This window comes from Symphodus melops (genome assembly GCF_947650265.1).
Source record: "Symphodus melops genome assembly, chromosome: 4".
In the NCBI taxonomy this organism is placed as follows: Eukaryota; Metazoa; Chordata; class Actinopteri; order Labriformes; family Labridae; genus Symphodus; species Symphodus melops.
Window position 1 is genome coordinate 403,733 of NC_136694.1, and position 16,411 is coordinate 420,143.

The 16,411-nt window shown below is 44.8% G+C and overlaps 3 protein-coding genes across 3 annotated transcripts; all 3 read right to left on the bottom strand.

Moving 5' to 3' along the window:
• Nucleotides 1–3,626, bottom strand: LOC306822726 (odorant receptor 131-2-like). The gene is made up of 2 exons (XM_079341918.1): nt 3,400–3,626; nt 1–1,068 (listed from the first exon to the last, which is right to left on the bottom strand). The coding sequence occupies exons 1-2, from the start codon at nt 3,556–3,558 to the stop codon at nt 277–279; spliced, it is 951 nt and encodes a 316-aa protein (XP_079198044.1). The 5' UTR covers nt 3,559–3,626; the 3' UTR covers nt 1–276.
• A 3,746-nt stretch (nt 3,627–7,372) lies between these two features.
• On the bottom strand, nt 7,373–8,356 carry LOC306822613 (odorant receptor 131-2-like; the record flags this gene model as incomplete). Its single annotated transcript, XM_079341728.1, has 2 exons — nt 8,261–8,356; nt 7,373–8,185 (listed from the first exon to the last, which is right to left on the bottom strand). The coding sequence occupies exons 1-2, from the start codon at nt 8,321–8,323 to the stop codon at nt 7,373–7,375; spliced, it is 876 nt and encodes a 291-aa protein (XP_079197854.1). The 5' UTR covers nt 8,324–8,356.
• Nucleotides 8,357–11,845: 3,489 nt separating this feature from the next.
• Nucleotides 11,846–13,807, bottom strand: LOC306823023 (odorant receptor 131-2-like; the record flags this gene model as incomplete). Its single annotated transcript, XM_079342388.1, has 2 exons — nt 13,652–13,807; nt 11,846–12,613 (listed from the first exon to the last, which is right to left on the bottom strand). Exons 1-2 carry the CDS (start codon nt 13,793–13,795, stop codon nt 11,846–11,848), a joined length of 912 nt encoding a protein of 303 aa, XP_079198514.1. The 5' UTR covers nt 13,796–13,807.
• Between the last annotated feature and the right edge of the window lie 2,604 nt (nt 13,808–16,411).

The window sequence follows — 16,411 nt, forward strand, 5'->3', positions numbered from 1 at the left end:
TCTGTTTCTGATGGGTTTAATCGACATTTAATGTTTTCAAAGGGCAGTTAAAGGAGCAGTACGTCACTCTGACACCTAGTGTTTAAAATCAGTACTGCAGTCTACCTTTAAAACATTGCAGAGAGCTAAAGAAGAAACAGCTCCCCTAGTGGTCAGAAGGCTCAATAACTAAAGTCCATCTCAGCAGATTATATGACAGCTTATTCATATTTATTTCCCCAGATGTTATCAGAGCTCTTCAAACATCCAGGAAGTTTGTTGTCCGTCATGGCGGCTTCATTCCAGCTGCAGGCGTGGTTTGATGCTCGGCCTCACTGCACACAGAATGTACATCTTTAAATGCTGTCTGAACAGACTGTCTCGCACGCCGTACACGATGGGACTGATGAACCGGGGAAGGACCTGGATGATGATGTAGGACACAAAGACTACATGTATATAATGTTTAGGAAACCAGCTCAACAGAGACCTGCTGATCAGATTGTAAACATATGTGAGAATAGACAACAGCAGCTGGAAACCATGGAGCAGGATTGTATTCCTGGCCTTCTTTGCATCTCCATCAGTGGATTTAGCTGCTGTGAAGATCATCACATATGTGTAGAAGAGCGTGAGCCAAACACCAATCAGGTAGACTGTGTAGCAGACGTCATTCTTCTGCACGTATATGGGATGTGTGAACAGATTGTCCTTTTCACAGAATAGAACAGAATGAAACACCTGCACGGGCTCCGTTGCGAGGAAGATAAAGACGTCGGGCAGTGCAGAGACGGCGCTCAGGGCCCAAATCCCACCAATCAGAACATATGTTCTTTTGACCGTACACAGCTCAGCGTGCCTCAGAGGTAAACACACAGCGATGTAGCACTCCATCGCCATGACGGCTAAGTTGAGCGGAGTGTTGAGAGTGGTGAAGACGGCCAGCGTGATGAGGAGGCAGCAAAGTGAAGCATTGATTCTATAGAAGATATAACTGAAGACAAACAGGCTGATTGTTGTCGTGAGCTGGATCATATCGTTCACCACCAGGTGGACGAACAGGATGTAACGAGGATTCATGTTTAAAACCTGAAGGAGAGAAGAAGACAAACGTTAGCTTAGTGACCAAAGAGCCCCGCTCAGTGCAGCACGGGCAGCATCGTCATGTCAGAGGGTCGACCTGCTGAAGGTGTGTTTAACCTCCCCTCAGAAGTCCAAACACAAGAGACAAACCAAAGTCCACACCTTCAGTAAGAAGCTGCTGTCACGTGTAGCAGGCAGGAAACAGGGAGGAGGACCCAAGTGCAGAATAAACTTAATTTATTTTAACAATAAGGCAAAACAAACCTTCCGGACCTTCAGACATACAAGCCTTAGTCAGTTCAGGTGGACCGCCCGGAGGCCGAACAAACACAGGGAAAAGTTCTGGGGGACGGCGGAGAGGCCGAGCAGACACAGGAGAGAGTTCAGGTGGCCGACCAGACCTGGCAGACAGTTCAGGCGAGCAGCCGGGTGACCGGCCAGTGAAGGGCAGGACCTTCTCCAAGGGCCCAAGAGCCAGCCCGATCACAGACGAAGGAACGTCTGCTGTCGGCTGGACTGCCGAGGAGGAGACGTCAGGTGTCGGCCGGACCACAGAGAAGGAGACATCAGGCATCGACTGGGCCGTCGTTGGACGTCGGCCGGACTGCCGAGGGAAGCTCAGGCGTCGGCCGGATCACAGAGGAGACGTTGTCGGGTGTCGGCCGGACCGCAGAGGAGACGTCGTCGGGCATCGGCCCGAATGCCGAGGGAACCTCAACTTGACGCTGACGGCGGTCAGCAGGCACGGGGACAGGAAGCAGATGGCGCTCTGCCGGAACGGGGACAGGAAGCAGACGGCGCTCTGCCGAAACAGGGACAGGAATCAGACGGCGCTCTGCCGGAACGGGGACAGGAATCAGACGGCGCTCTGCCGGAACGGGGACAGGAAGCAGACGGCGCTCTGCCGGAACGGGGACAGGAAGCAGACGGCGCTCTGCCGGAACGGGGACAGGAAGCAGACGGCGCTCTGCCGGAACAGGGACAGGAAGCAGATGGCGCTCTGCCGGAACGGGGACAGGAAGCAGACGGCACTCTGCCGGAACGGGGACAGGAAGCAGACGGCACTCTGCCGGAACAGGGACAGGAAGCAGACGGCGCTCTGCCGGAACGGGGACAGGAAGCAGACGGCACTCTGCCGGAACAGGGACAGGAAGCAGATGGCGCTCTGCCGGAGCCGGTAGCAGACAGCGCTCTACCGGAACAGGAAGCAGAGGCTTAGTATCGGGCTGAGGCTCCGGGGAGCACAAGGGCAGAGTTACTGGGGGGCTGGGCAACCGGGAGCCACGGCGACCACCTCTCCTCTTGGGGCCACCACGAGTGCCAGTAAAAATGGCCAGGCGGGTGCCATCAAATGGAGACTGCTCCAAGGTGGCAGTGCTCCTGGCCCAACGAAAAATGTTTTGAGGCAAACACAGAGACTAAATAGACAAGGGGTAATCAGACACAGGTGAGACTAACGAGACAGGTGAGGAACATCAGGGTCATCAGAAAGGCGGGAAACACAAGGAAAAAAGAACACAAGACCAGAACACTGAGGACAAGCACAAAGTAAAACCTGACAATGAAAAGACATGAACTAAATCAAGATATTACAAAATAAAACAGGAAACAATAAACACCAAACTAAGACCCTGAAAACACAAGTAGCAGGAAAACAAGCCTCCAGACAACATAGAAGAACACAAGGACACAGGGAAACACACTCAGGACTAAAGTAAACCACACGAGGAATCACACATACACAGAACACGAGGGAAATAATGAAAACTAAAACAAGATTAAATACAGAGACAAAACCAAACCATGGCAAGAAAGTGAGTTGTTGCAACATGCTGCCAGTTCATATAAAGGTGCAGGTAGATTTCTGTCAGGTGGTCAAATAAAGGAGACTTCAACCCTGAGTGTTTGAGGGTGTTGAAGGTCGACTGATCAGAGAGAGTGGGACGTGTTTGAAAGTGTCCAGGTGTTCTGTGTCTTTCTGCACAATAGACACAATCTTTACACATTTAGCATCTCCCCCCTTAAAAGCCAAAACTTCACCTTCAGACATCAAGAATAAATCTTCAGCTCAATCCCCCGCCCCACAGAGAAACCCCTCAAATCTCCATACGAGTAAAGATCGAAGATCCCAAAACTGGAAAAAGAACTTTCCATGTTTGGACCTGTGAAGCCTCCTTTAGGCCTCCAGGTCTGGACTAAGACAGTCTGCCTTATCTGTTCATAGTCCACGGCTGCTGCAGACCTTCACTCACATTAAAGACTGAATTAAATAAAAGCATCTTAGCATTAGCATCAGCAATAATAAAGACAGTGTTGATTGGTTGAAATGGTTCTCACCTGGTGTTTTCTGAAGGTGTGAATCAGGGTCCCGTTGATGTAGCTGATGGTCAGACCAACAGTCAGAAGAATCACATTTTTCAGCACAGCTGTTTGGATCGAGTCTCGATATCTCTCCACACTCGACGTGTTAAAGCCAGAAGAGTTCATGGAGTTCATGTGAGGATCCTGCGGGTCTGTGTTACAGGAGGAACATTAACAGCTGACAGTCACATCCAATCTGCTCTCCGAAGGAAAAGCGTAAGAATGTCGGACTAATCATCAGAAAACACTCATGTTTCATCCTGTAACAGATGGGATGTTTTTACAGTCACAGTTTCAGTTCATCACACGCTGTAACACTGGGCGCCAACATCTAAATAAACACACAGTAGATACAAGAATGTCAAATCCATTGAAACATGAAGCGCTGACGACATGTTAAACTAGCTGACTTTGGTAAATGAAGTTCTGTGTCTGACGTCCTTTACTGAGACTTCACAATAAGACATGAGAGTGAATGACTTCCTCACCTGGAGGTTTCACGCCGGCTTCCTCCTGCTCCGAGTGTGAAACAGTCTCATGGCTTTTTGTTAGAGAGGAGATCAGAGCTGACGTCATGGTGATAAAGACCTCTGTGGAAAAGTTGGATACAGATGTCTGCATGATAGTCATCATGCCGCTCAGCCAATAGATGGCTGTTATTGGAGCGTTTTGTCCTCGTTGCTCATAGTGTTTCAAATGTGCAACAAAAAAAACCCACTGCAAAAATCTTCTTTTTTTTTTTAAACTGATGAAGCTGATGTACAAAACAAAACAATATAACTGTCATGGTTTGGTTCTGTTTCATCTTGTTTTAGTTTTCATTCTGTCCTTAGTGTTCTGTTTGTTTCCTTTGTGTGTTTTAATGTTTCATGTGTTTATTTTAGTCTTTAGTGTGTTTCCCTGTGTCCTCCTATGTTACCTGTTAGTTTAATTCCTGTCTTGTGTTTTAAGTCTAGTCTTTAGTGTTTCCTGTTTTATTTTGTAGATCTAGTTTAGGTGTTGTCTATGTTGGGTTTTACTTTGTACTTGTCCTCAAGTGTTCCTGTCTTGTGTTCTTTGTTCCTTGTGTTTTCCCGCCTGTATGATTGCACTGATTGTCCTCACCTGTCTTATTAGTATCACCTGCATCTGATCACCCCATGTCTATTTAGTCTCTGTGTTCATTCCCTCATGTTGTCGGTTCATTGCAGTTTGTCGGAGTCTTTGGTTGGTGTGGTTTTTTTTATTTTTTTAAAAAAATTTTTTTTATATACTTTATTAATCCCGCGAGGGGAAATTCGGTTTTCACTCTGCATTAATGGAGAGGTCTCAGAGTGAGGGGGCTGCCCACAGAGAGCGCTCCAGAGCTGTTTTTGGGGTTCGGTGCCTTGCTCAGGCAAAATCAAGATGTTCACCAACATGTGTAGGCGACTTAACAATCATGTTGTGTCTTTTCCTGTTATTCATTGAAACATAAATTAGGTTGAAATTTAATCTACATTTTCACTAATCGTCATCTCTGCTCTCAAACTGCAGTCAGAAAGTTTCTTCACCTTCACCAACTCGGTGAATTATCACAGGAATGAATGACCTGACTGACAACCGACACATGTTCATTAAAATCTTGATTTTGGGAGATTGGCATGGCTGAATATCTAGCTATCGGCTATTTATTGGTTATTGATCAGATTATATGTTTTGTTAATAGTTATTGACTTTAAATGTTGATAAATACAACACAAAGAACCCTAACAGTAGTCTGCACCTCTGTCCACCTCCCGTCTCTGTGGCGTTTCTAAAAATCCAAAACGTTCCCACAATCTTTGGTTTCAGTTTGGCTCGTTGTAAATTGAGAATCTCAACTCTACTTTTCAGTTTTGAATTGAAACATGGCTTCTACTGCAGCCTATTGGCTTTATCATGAACTGCACCACAGGTGTTGTGTTTTTAAAAAATGTAGCTGACAGGTGGTAGATTGACAGGTGGGCGCCATGTAACAGTTTGTCAGGAAGCTTAAAACCCGCCTCAGCTCTCAGCCTGTTGTTAGCTTGACTCAAAGTTAGCCTGAGACAGCATTTCCAGCATGGAGACCGCCATCCATGGGACTCCAGCGCCCCCTGCAGGGATACACTGGTGATGTCACCCAGGCTTCAAACATTCATATTTCTATGGTTCAGACCTGATTTGAACCTGTTTACGACGAAATGCCATCGTAGAGATCCCATCAAGACAGGGTGAACTGGAAGCATGACTCAGCACAGTACCTAGCTTAGTCTTACTCATATGCTGACATTTCTGTTTCCATTCATCATCTTTAAACTGGACTGTTCACCTGTTAAATGGAGGTCTGTCTACAGCCATACTCAGTCAGATGGAGTTCATGTTTGCTATCATCCACTCTCTAAACCCTTCGTCTGCTTGTTTGAGGTAAAGGAGAAATGTTTTACAAATAGCTGTAAATAAATACCAACGTTATCTTTACTAAAACTTTATTCATCGGTTTTCATACATCCAACAATTTTACTGCACAGGTTATCCAGCCTTAAGACAAACAGACTTAAAGTCCAGTTCACTGATTTTGCTCCTATTGAAGCCCGTACAAACTCACTGCATTTATTTGGCATAACTTCCTGTTTTGTTTTTTTCATCCAGACCCGTTTTTGTCATGCCATTCAGCCTTAGGATGGAAACACACAAGAAGGTTTTAGGACTTCACAAAGGTCAGGGGGCGTGTCTTCATTCAAGGTCCGTCGTATTCCATTTTTTTTTGTTGTCACTGCGATTACATTATTGGTTCCGATAGAGTTGGAGGTCTGGAATTGTGAATATCAAACATGTCTGATATTTAGGATTACTGGTCAGACTGCAAGGACTCCCCACCGACCTGGAGAGGGCAAGCCACCTTTTTCCGGTCGAGAACCATGGCCCCAGATTTAGAGGTGCTGATCCTCATTCCAGCCGCCTCACAACCAGCAGTGAACCGTCCCAATGAGCGCTAGAGTTCCAGGTTTGATGGAGCCAACAGGATCACATCATCCGTAAAAAGAAGAGACGAGATCCTGTGCTCCCCACACCGGACTCCCTCCGGCACCTGGCTGCGCCTAGAAATTCTGTCCATAAAAGTAATGAACAGAACCGGTGACAAAGGGCAGCCCAGCCGGAGGCCAACGCGCACCGGGAACAGGAGCTTGGAGCATACTCTTGGAGCACCCCCAACAGGACGCCACGGGGGACACAGTTGAACGCCTTCTTCAGATCCACAAAGCACATGTGGACTGGTTGGGCAAACTCCCATGAACCCTCGAGCACCCGATGGAGAGTGCAGAGCTGGTCCAGCGTTCTATGGCCAGGACGAAAACCGCATTGTTCCTCTTGAATCTGAGGTTCGACTAACAGCCGGATCTTCCTCTCCAGTACCCTGGAATAGACTTTCCCAGGGAGGCTGAGGAGTGTGATTCCCCGGTAGTTGGAACACACCCTCCGATCCCCCTACTTGAAAAGAGGGACCACCACCCCGGTCTGCCAATCCAGAGGCACTGTCCCCGACCTCCATACGATGTTACAGAGACGTGTCAGCAATGAGAGTCCCTGCACATCCAGAGACTTAAGATACTTAAGGACTCGGTGGGGAGTCCTCACCCTAGGTGGAGGAGTTTAAGTGTCTTGGGTTCTTGTTCACGAGTGGGAAGAGGATGGAGCGTGAGGTCAACAGACGGATCGGTGCAGCGTCCGCAGTCATATGGTTGCTGTATTGGTCCGTCGTGATGAAGAAGGAGCTAAGCCGAAAGGGGAAGCTCTCGATTTGCGAGGGAAGTCTGGGTATCTCTGCTTAGACTGCGGCCCCTGAGACCGGCACTGGATAAGCGGCAGAAAATGGATGGATGGATGGTCAGACCACCTCCGACGGAATGCTGACTGCCTCAAGTGGACACTCGAGGAACTGCAGCGTATTTCATGACTGTCTTGACTTTCAGTTGTGGAGGTTGTCGCTGGGTTTGGACTCAGTCCAGGGTTTAATGCTTGTTCTCACTGTGCAGAGGAGATACTTCATTAAATGCTGTCGAAACATCTGATCTCGAAGGCCGTACACGATGGGACTGATGAACCGGGGAAGGACCTGGATGATGATGTAGGACACAAAGACTACATGTATATAATGTTTAGGAAACCAGCTCAACAGAGACCTGCTGATCAGATTGTAAACATATGTGAGAATAGACAACAGCAGCTGGAAACCATGGAGCAGGATTGTATTCCTGGCCTTCTTTGCATCTCCATCAGCGGATTTAGCTGCTGTGAAGATCATCACATACGTGTAGAAGAGTGTGAGCCAAACACCAATCAGGTAGACTGTGTAGCAGACGTCATTCTTCTGCACGTATATGGGGTGTCTGAAGACAGAATGAGTGTCACAGAATAGAACAGAATGAAACACCTGCACGGGCTCCATTGCGAGGAAGATAAAGACGTCGGGCAGTGCAGAGACGGCGCTCAGGGCCCAAATCCCACCAATCAGAACATATGTTCTTTTGACCGTACACAGCTCAGCGTGCCTCAGAGGTAAACACACAGCGATGTAGCACTCCATCGCCATGACGGCTAAGTTGAGCGGAGTGTTGAGAGTGGTGAAGACGGCCAGCGTGATGAGGAGGCAGCAAAGTGAAGCATTGATTCTATAGAAGATATAAGTGAAGACAAACAGGCTGATTGTTGTCGTGAGCTGGATCATATCGTTCACCACCAGGTGGACGAACAGGATGTAACGAGGATTCATGTTTAAAACCTGAAGGAGAGAAGAAGACATTCTGTAATAAAGCTGAAGCTGGTTTCAGGGGTTAAATCACAGAAACATTCTGACCTGCTGCTTCCTGAAGGTGTGGATCATGTAGCTGATGGTTTCACCCAGAACTAAAATGATCATATTTTTGGCCACAGCTTTGCTGTAAGAGTCTCGATAACTCACAGCACCTGTCACGTTGCGGACGTCAGATGAGGCGTTCATGGAGTTCATCTGACGCCTCTGTTGGAGACAGATCAACATTTAAAGGTTATATTTCGGTGCATGCTGTAGCTCTAAACCTCAAACACAACATACTGGAACTGGAAACAGGACTCAAACGTTTTATTTTCTCTTCAGGCTTTCCGTCCCTAAAAAGTTACAGTACTGTTACTGTACTGTACATGGATGTGACGTGAGCAGCTCAGACCACAGTTTTGCGTTTTCAACCTATTTGGCGAGAATGCAACGGTGGATTTATCTTTTTTGCATTCCTAACCCCAGAAAATCCCCCCGCTGTCGAAACAAAAGGCACATCTGATACAATATTTTGTCTCCCCCAGAAATGTTGTTGTGTAAAGCCAGCCTCAGTCCAGAGTCCAAACATTACAGACATTACTTTGGGCCTGATGTACTAAACGTTTGCTTGTATTAAAACGTGTGCAAACTTGATACCACCAGCCAAAACATGCATCAGATCTACTGACAGGGTGCAGTGAGGACTACATCTTTCTTGTGAGCAAAACAACACGTATTGTCCCTTTAGTACGTTTGCCTTAATGAATGTGCAACATGAGGCCTTTTTGCCTCAGTGTGCAAAATACTGGGAGGAGAAAATACAAAGAAGTTAAGTTAGTACACACAGTGTGATTTACCAAGCCAGGCAAACATTGAGGTGATTGTGACTTTCTAAATTTAACCCTTTACAGGAAACTCATTGAAATACTTTGAAATTCAAAAATTCAACCTCACAGTTATTCAGATACATAACAGAACTTTATTTCTGTTACAACATTTTCCAAAAAAATCTAAGTGTAATAAACATTTACAAAGTTACCATATTTGGTTCAAATGCCACAATAGCAGGATCAGTGACGTAGGGTGATCTCTTCTGATTGGTTGAGTGAGGATCACATGCTTCTCGACCTCACTGAGGTGCAGAAGGGTGACCATATGTAATGTTTGGGTTAACACTTAACGTGTTAATCCAGGAGCACAATCTGTTTCCCTCTTCTCACCAACATTTTAAACTGAGCATTTCCTTTTTCTCGGGTTGCACGTTTTACAAAGACATCTATGTCCGATCAGACACAGCGCTGGTCTTGGCAATAGTCCGAGTGTTGCACCTGAGCGCCGTGCCACAGCTCGCACTTCCTGCGCAATGTTTGACAATTCATTCGAAAAATGAAGGACAGAAAAGAGAGGCCACGTTTAATGCCGAGGTTTTCTGATAAGCCAAATGTTATTTTTGTTATACTCAGATTTATCTGCTAAAACTCGAAAATTCTATACAGTCACTTGCCTCTCTCACGTGGACTTTAGTACTCTTTAATTAGGATCTCAGTAAATCAGGCCCTTAGTGTTATAAAATAAAAGTCTTGAGTTGAACTCTGTCAGATGTGATCTGTTGCTGCTCTCTGACCTCGGCAGAATAAACTCTAAGATAATCCAGTCTGTCTCACGATTTCCAGCAGAAACCTCCCCAGGATGAACTTTAAAGAGTTTCCATCAATGTTCCTTAAAAAGCAGACCATCTAAGTTCACACAACAATCTAACAACAGATAATTCTCCTGAAAGTAGCAAAGATTCATTAGACTGACGCTGAGATCACAGCTAACACACACGATCAGTTGTTGAATTCACAACATTTGGTGAATCAAACTTAAACTCTGTGAACAAGAGGAGGCCCCACGATTCGATATCTTCTCCATACTTGAATCACGATTCTACATATTGTGAGATAACTTTTCCAAACGCTTTTTATGTCCATAAGATGAATCAAAATCCAGAAGTGTTTTGTCAGTGGAGCCCACAGACTGCTGTGATCAAAGTCAAACCCTGTAAACGGCTGCCTGCTACCATGAAGAGTCTGTGTACAGGTGAGAAAGTGTGACAGAGTTTACCTTTAAGTCTAACATTTAAAAACAGGATCTGCACGACGTGTTGAGTTCTTATCAAGACAGTGAGACTGGCTAACGGTGTCTGATTCAATAAATCTGTTTCCATAAAGAGAGACCGTGTGCCCGAGCGTCGTCACTGCCTTTCAGTTGTTCCCCCTCCTCCGATCTGCACACCTGTCACACACTCAGGTGTGTCATGATTCTAGAAACGTGCTGAAGTTAAGAACTCAGAACAGAAGTGTTGTGTTAAAGCAGTTAACACCACACACAGTTTAAAGAATAAAACAGCAGAGACCACAGTACAAAGAGTAAACAGCATTATGACAGCGAGCAGCTGTTTTAACTGTCCTACCTGAGACGCCGTCTGTGAGGCTCCACTTTCAGAAGTCTGATGGCTTTTTATGAGGAGGCTGCAAGAGTTCTGCAGACTGGCAGAGTCTGCATCACTGTGACATCCAGAAACATCCAGTGAACTCAACTTATTCATCAGAGGCCTGTCAGTCAACCATGACACTACTTTACCATCAGTGTGTGAATGTGTGTGAATGGATGAGTTCATACTGATGGACTCTGCAGCAGCCTCTACCATCAGTGTGTGAATGTGTATGAATGGATGAGTTAATACTGATGGACTCTTTACTCGGCAGCAGCCTCTACCATCAGTGTGTGAATGTGTGTGAATGGATGAGTTAATACTGATGGACTCTTTACTCTGCAGCAGCCTCTACCATCAGTGTGTGAATGTGTCTGAATGGATGAGTTCATACTGATGGACTCTTTACTCGGCAGCAGCCTCTACCATCAGTGTGTGAATGTGTGTGAATGGATGAGTTCATACTGATGGACTCTGCAGCAGCCTCTACCATCAGTGTGTGAATGGATGAGTTAATACTGATGGATTCTTTACTCTGCAGCAGCCTCTACCATCAGTGTGTGAATGTGTCTGAATGGATGAGTTCATACTGATGGACTCTTTACTCTGCAGCAGCCTCTACCATCAGTGTGTGAATAGATAGATAGATAGATACTTTATGTGTATGAATGGATGAGTTCATACTGATGGACTCTTTACTCTGCAGCAGCCTCTACCATCAGTGTGTGAATGGATGAGTTAATACTGATGGACTCTTTACTCTGCAGCAGCCTCTACCATCAGTGTGTGAATGTGTATGAATGGATGAGTTCATACTGATGGACTCTACAGCAGCCTCTACCATCAGTGTATGAATGGATGAGTTCATACTGATGGACTCTGCAGCAGCCTCTACCATCAGTGTGTGAATGTGTATGAATGGATGAGTTCATACTGATGGACTCTTTACTCGGCAGCAGCCTCTACCATCAGTGTGTGAATGGATGAGTTAATACTGAGGTATTTAGATTTGAGATTGTGGTTCCACACAGTATCCTTTTGTTTCTAAACGTTACATGATGAGCACATTAGTTGGAGAATAGTGGAGTTAATGAAGAGAAGGAGTGAGAGTTGTGCAAAGTTTTACTTTATTATTAGGAAATACCTCTTTACTTTTTGTAAGTTCTGAAAGGTTATCGGATGGTGACTTTACAAAACAGATACCTTTTCAGGTACCTCCGGAAAGAGTTGTCTCGTACACCGTAAATTACTGGACTAATGGATCTGGGCAGGATTTGCACAATAACATAATAAGCAAAGAGACTGTCTGTATAGTTTTGAGGAAAACGTTGCCTGAGAAAAGATAATAATGGAGGGCCTATATATTTTCCCATACCCAGCAGCAGCTGGAACCCGTGCAGAAGGATGGTGTTTCTGGCCTTGTTAGCATCTTTGCTAGCTGTTTTTGCCGTGAACAGAATCCTACAATACGTGTAGGAGATAGTGATCCAGACTGCAGCTAGAAGCAGTGAATGTACGACATCTTTCTTCTTAACTAAGAGCGGATTTGGAAAGGCCACTACTCTGTTGCAGAACACTCGGGAGCTGAAGAAGTCCAGCGGCTCGGTTGCTAACGTGACGAACAGATCAGGAAGAACAGACAAAATGCTCGTGATCCAGATCAGACCGATCACAATCAAGGTTCTCCTGATGGTGCAGATCTGCACGTGGCGGAGCGGCATGCAGATGGCGATGTAGCACTCCACCGCCATGCAGGCCAGGTTGAGAGGCGTGTTATCGGTGACGAAGAGAGTTAGCAGGATTATGACCCAACAGACGGGGACATATATTCTGTAGATAGTGTAGCTGATGATGAACAGGATTACAGTCAGCGTCACCTGGATGGTGTCATTGACCACCAAGTGAATGAAGAGGATGTATCGAGGGTGTCTGTAGAAGATCTGAGGGAGAGAAGCAAAATACATCTGTGAAGGTTCCAGTCTTTGACGCCATGGTAGTTCACAGTTACATCCAAGAGACAACGGGACCTGGTTCAAGATTCAACCAGGTCCAGTTAGCTTTTGGTTTTTGACTTTGAACAACCATAAAATGTGCAAGTGGAAGGTTAAAGAAATGGGAGAAGCCTCACTTTTAGTACCCAAAGGCATATATATGGTAACTCTTAACGGACTACAGTACCCAACTTTAACACAACATATCACCTTCACAGATTCTCTTCCCACAGATAACATGTGCCTAATGTTGCCATGGTTGGTTTGGACCAGTAGAGGGCTCCAGTGGGTTTGTACTCTGGTCGGATGAGCGGTTTTGTCATCCCAGGCCTCGTGACCACCTAGCCTTTGTTTTTCTGAGTGCCAGCGTCTTTTTAAAATGGCTTTCTATGAGGGGAGAACGTTCACAGAAGCAGACGGGCGGCCCAGAGAAAAAGCACAACAACACGTGCTCAAGGTGAAAATCGTCCAACCTTTCATAAAGGCGCTGTTGAGGTCACTGCTAACTACTGATCGTGTCTTGGACCCACAACCTCCTCGCTTTCTTCTCAGTGCATAAACGCTTCATGTGAGCGTTCATGAACACACAGCCAAGGCTTTTCTACAGACGCAGGTGGACACGGGGCTTAAAATGTTTCCTCTCAGCTCCTCAGTGATCTATAAAGCTGTTGACTTTGTAAGCTAACAAACTGCTGTTAAAAAGCCACTATGGCGCAAGCTAACACTAGCATACTTGGACTGGCAGCGTTTTAAATTTGGTCTGCAGTAGCCATTTTAAACACTAGCATAACAGCATAACAAATATTTTAAAACTGAAAATAATGTCATTTTAATCGTGAGTAAAAACACTGAAATCAAATTTCAGCGTTTAATCCAGATGTTAAAAAATGAATTCTTTAACAGCTCAAATAATAACGCATCCTGACACACATTTTAAAGACCCTGACCCTCCAACAGTGAAACGGTTTAACCCGGCCGCGGTCATACCTGGTGTTTGCTGAAGGTGTAAAAGAGGCTGGCATTGATGTAGTTGATGGAGATCCCCAGAAACACGATGATCACGTTCTTGGCGACGGCTTTAGAGAGAGAATCTTGATACCGAACGACCACCGTTGTGTTGGCCAATGACATGATCAGCTCAAATATTACAAAGTCCTTCCTAGAAAGGAGAGAGCATCATATTAGTTTAATGATGTTCGTAATCAATGTCATAACACTGAATTTATCAGGTCACAATTTAAAGGAGTGGTATGTAAGTCTGACACCTGGAGTTTAAAATGGGTACTGCAGTCTAAACATTGTCGAGAGCTGCAGCATCCTGTCCCGTATTAGACAGCAGCCTCTACCATCAGTGTGTGAATGTGTGTGAATGGATGAGTTAATACTGATGGACTCTTTACTCTGCAGCAGCCTCTACCATCAGTGTGTGAATGTGTCTGAATGGATGAGTTAATACTGATGGACTCTTTACTCTGCAGCAGCCTCTACCATCAGTGTGTGAATGTGTGTGAATGGATGAGTTAATACTGATGGACTCTTTACTCTGCAGCAGCCTCTACCATCAGTGTGTGAATGTGTCTGAATGGATGAGTTCATACTGATGGACTCTGCAGCAGCCTCTACCATCAGTGTGTGAATGTGTAGGTGTGACCTGTGGTGTAAAAGACCTTTGAGTCATCAGAAGTATAGAACAGAAATATAAAAATCTATTCTCCACTTTCACAGACTTGCAGGACAAGAAAACGTTTTACTTAATAGTATAATGTCTCCCTTTATAGTTTTTTATATTGTTTATTTAAAACACAAATTATGTTGCTCTTCTATTTGTAAATTATTTCCTTTTTGGTAGAGTTGAGAAGTGTTGTGCTGTCCTACCTGTGCAAATGGCCATAAACATGAACATGTAATCTAAGCTACCTTCTCTGGTCCAATCAGATCCAGAGCATTCAGGAGCAGAATCTAAAGTTAGAAGGAGGACATACTGGCTGCTGCATTGTTGTCAGAGAAGCTTCAACACAGCAGGTTTCCTTCATGATCACAGAGGAAGAGAGCAGCTCTCTGATTGGCTGACTGATCACAGAGGAAGAGAGCGTCATCATCTCTCTCCACAGCTCAATTAAAGAGGATTAAACAACACTTAATTCCAGAAATGGGCTTTGAAGAAAACTTGATTTTCTCACAGAACATGGAAGACAACATGAGCAGACGTGTTCCCCTCCTCACTCGTCTTATTAACATCAACAAAGCATCAACAGAGAAGTGTGCACGTCTGCGTTTTCATGATAATGAAGGGCTCCATGTGCCATTATCCCACTATCACTTTATTATGTAGTACATACACTTGGCTTTATAGTCAAATATTATATTTATTACTGCATTATAGTTCTGTTATATCTGTTCATTACATATATGCATCATGTCTGATCACATCTTAGTCTGATCACTGTCCACTTATATCTGTTTCTGCACTACAGTTCTGTTTATACCTGTTTACATCATATACACCTGTTCACGTCTGTTTACATCATGTCTGTTTACATCATGTCTGTTTACATCATGTCTGTTTACATGTTTGCTTTACATGCGTGTCCTTTTACTGTCCTCTGAATCTAACTCTGTAGTTTGTGTTGAACTTGTACAAACATCTAGACACTTGACTCTCTGCTCTTCCTTCGATCTAACTCTGTGATTTTATATTCTAACTTTGTACTAACACTCTTAAAACTTATTCTTCTTTGACACTTTATTCTTTGTTGACTCTTATCTTGGTTAAAGGTTTTAGCATAGCTGCACTGTCGTTCATTTACTGCTCTGTGTGCTCTTGAATTTCCCCCCACGGACAAATGAAGTTGTTTGAATTTGAATTATGAGACATGTTGTAACATTAGTAATAAGCTGGTGAGCCACTGTGTGGTATGTACAGGCTGGATTACTGATTCACATCACACAGCTCACAGCTTCACTCATAACACAAGTCAGTGATATTCAGAAGCTCAGAATCAAACATTTCCCCTCCTTAGAGCCAGCTGTCAGTCACGGCCTGACCAAAGACAAACTGTGATTAATGTGAGGGAGAAGCTTCAGAGCGTGGAGCTGTCAGCAAGACACACAACTCATGAAAGTGCCCACAAGAAGAGAAATCAAGACACCACTGAGTAAAAACACAACAGGACAGAAACACGTAAATCTGTTCGCTCCTCAACATCAACCACGTTCGACTAAACCAATCCTTCAGTTTGAAGAGAATGATGTCTGAGCAAAGGGGCTCAACCAGGAGGACATGTTCAAGGATAGAAACACAAATCACATGTGACAGAAGAGTTATGAAAAATCCACATAAACAAGAAGACGTCAGTGTTTGTGTTTGAGGCAGGAGCGACATGAGAGAAGAGAAGCTGGTACTTACCCAGTGCATGCAGTAAGACGAGCACATCAACAACATGGCTTCAGTCAGTCTCTCACTTTATAAATGGTGTCTCACCATCCACTGTGAATATTACTGGACAAATCCTGCAGTGACGTCCCCCGTCTGTTCCTGCAGGGGGTTCACACCTGTCAATCAGGTCAGCTACACGCCTCACCATGGGAAACAAACTAAAACTAAAACTATTATGATTCATCTGAAAACACAAACCAGGAGGTTCTTTTATTGAGCAAAGACAAAAAGAAGAATATAAAGAAGCAGTCAAGAACACAATCTGATGTTTTTTTTTTTAATGATTTCATAACCAGTCGATAATCTGATGC

Excerpts from the sequence above, each read along its gene's own strand:
- LOC306822726 (XM_079341918.1), bottom strand. The coding sequence starts at position 3,558 with ATGAACTCCATGAACTCTTCTGGCTTTAACACGTCGAGTGTGGAGAGA. Across the intron at positions 1,069-3,399 it reads ACACCTTCAGAAAACACCAG|GTTTTAAACATGAATCCTCG; the intron begins GTGAGAACCATT and ends TCTCTCCTTCAG.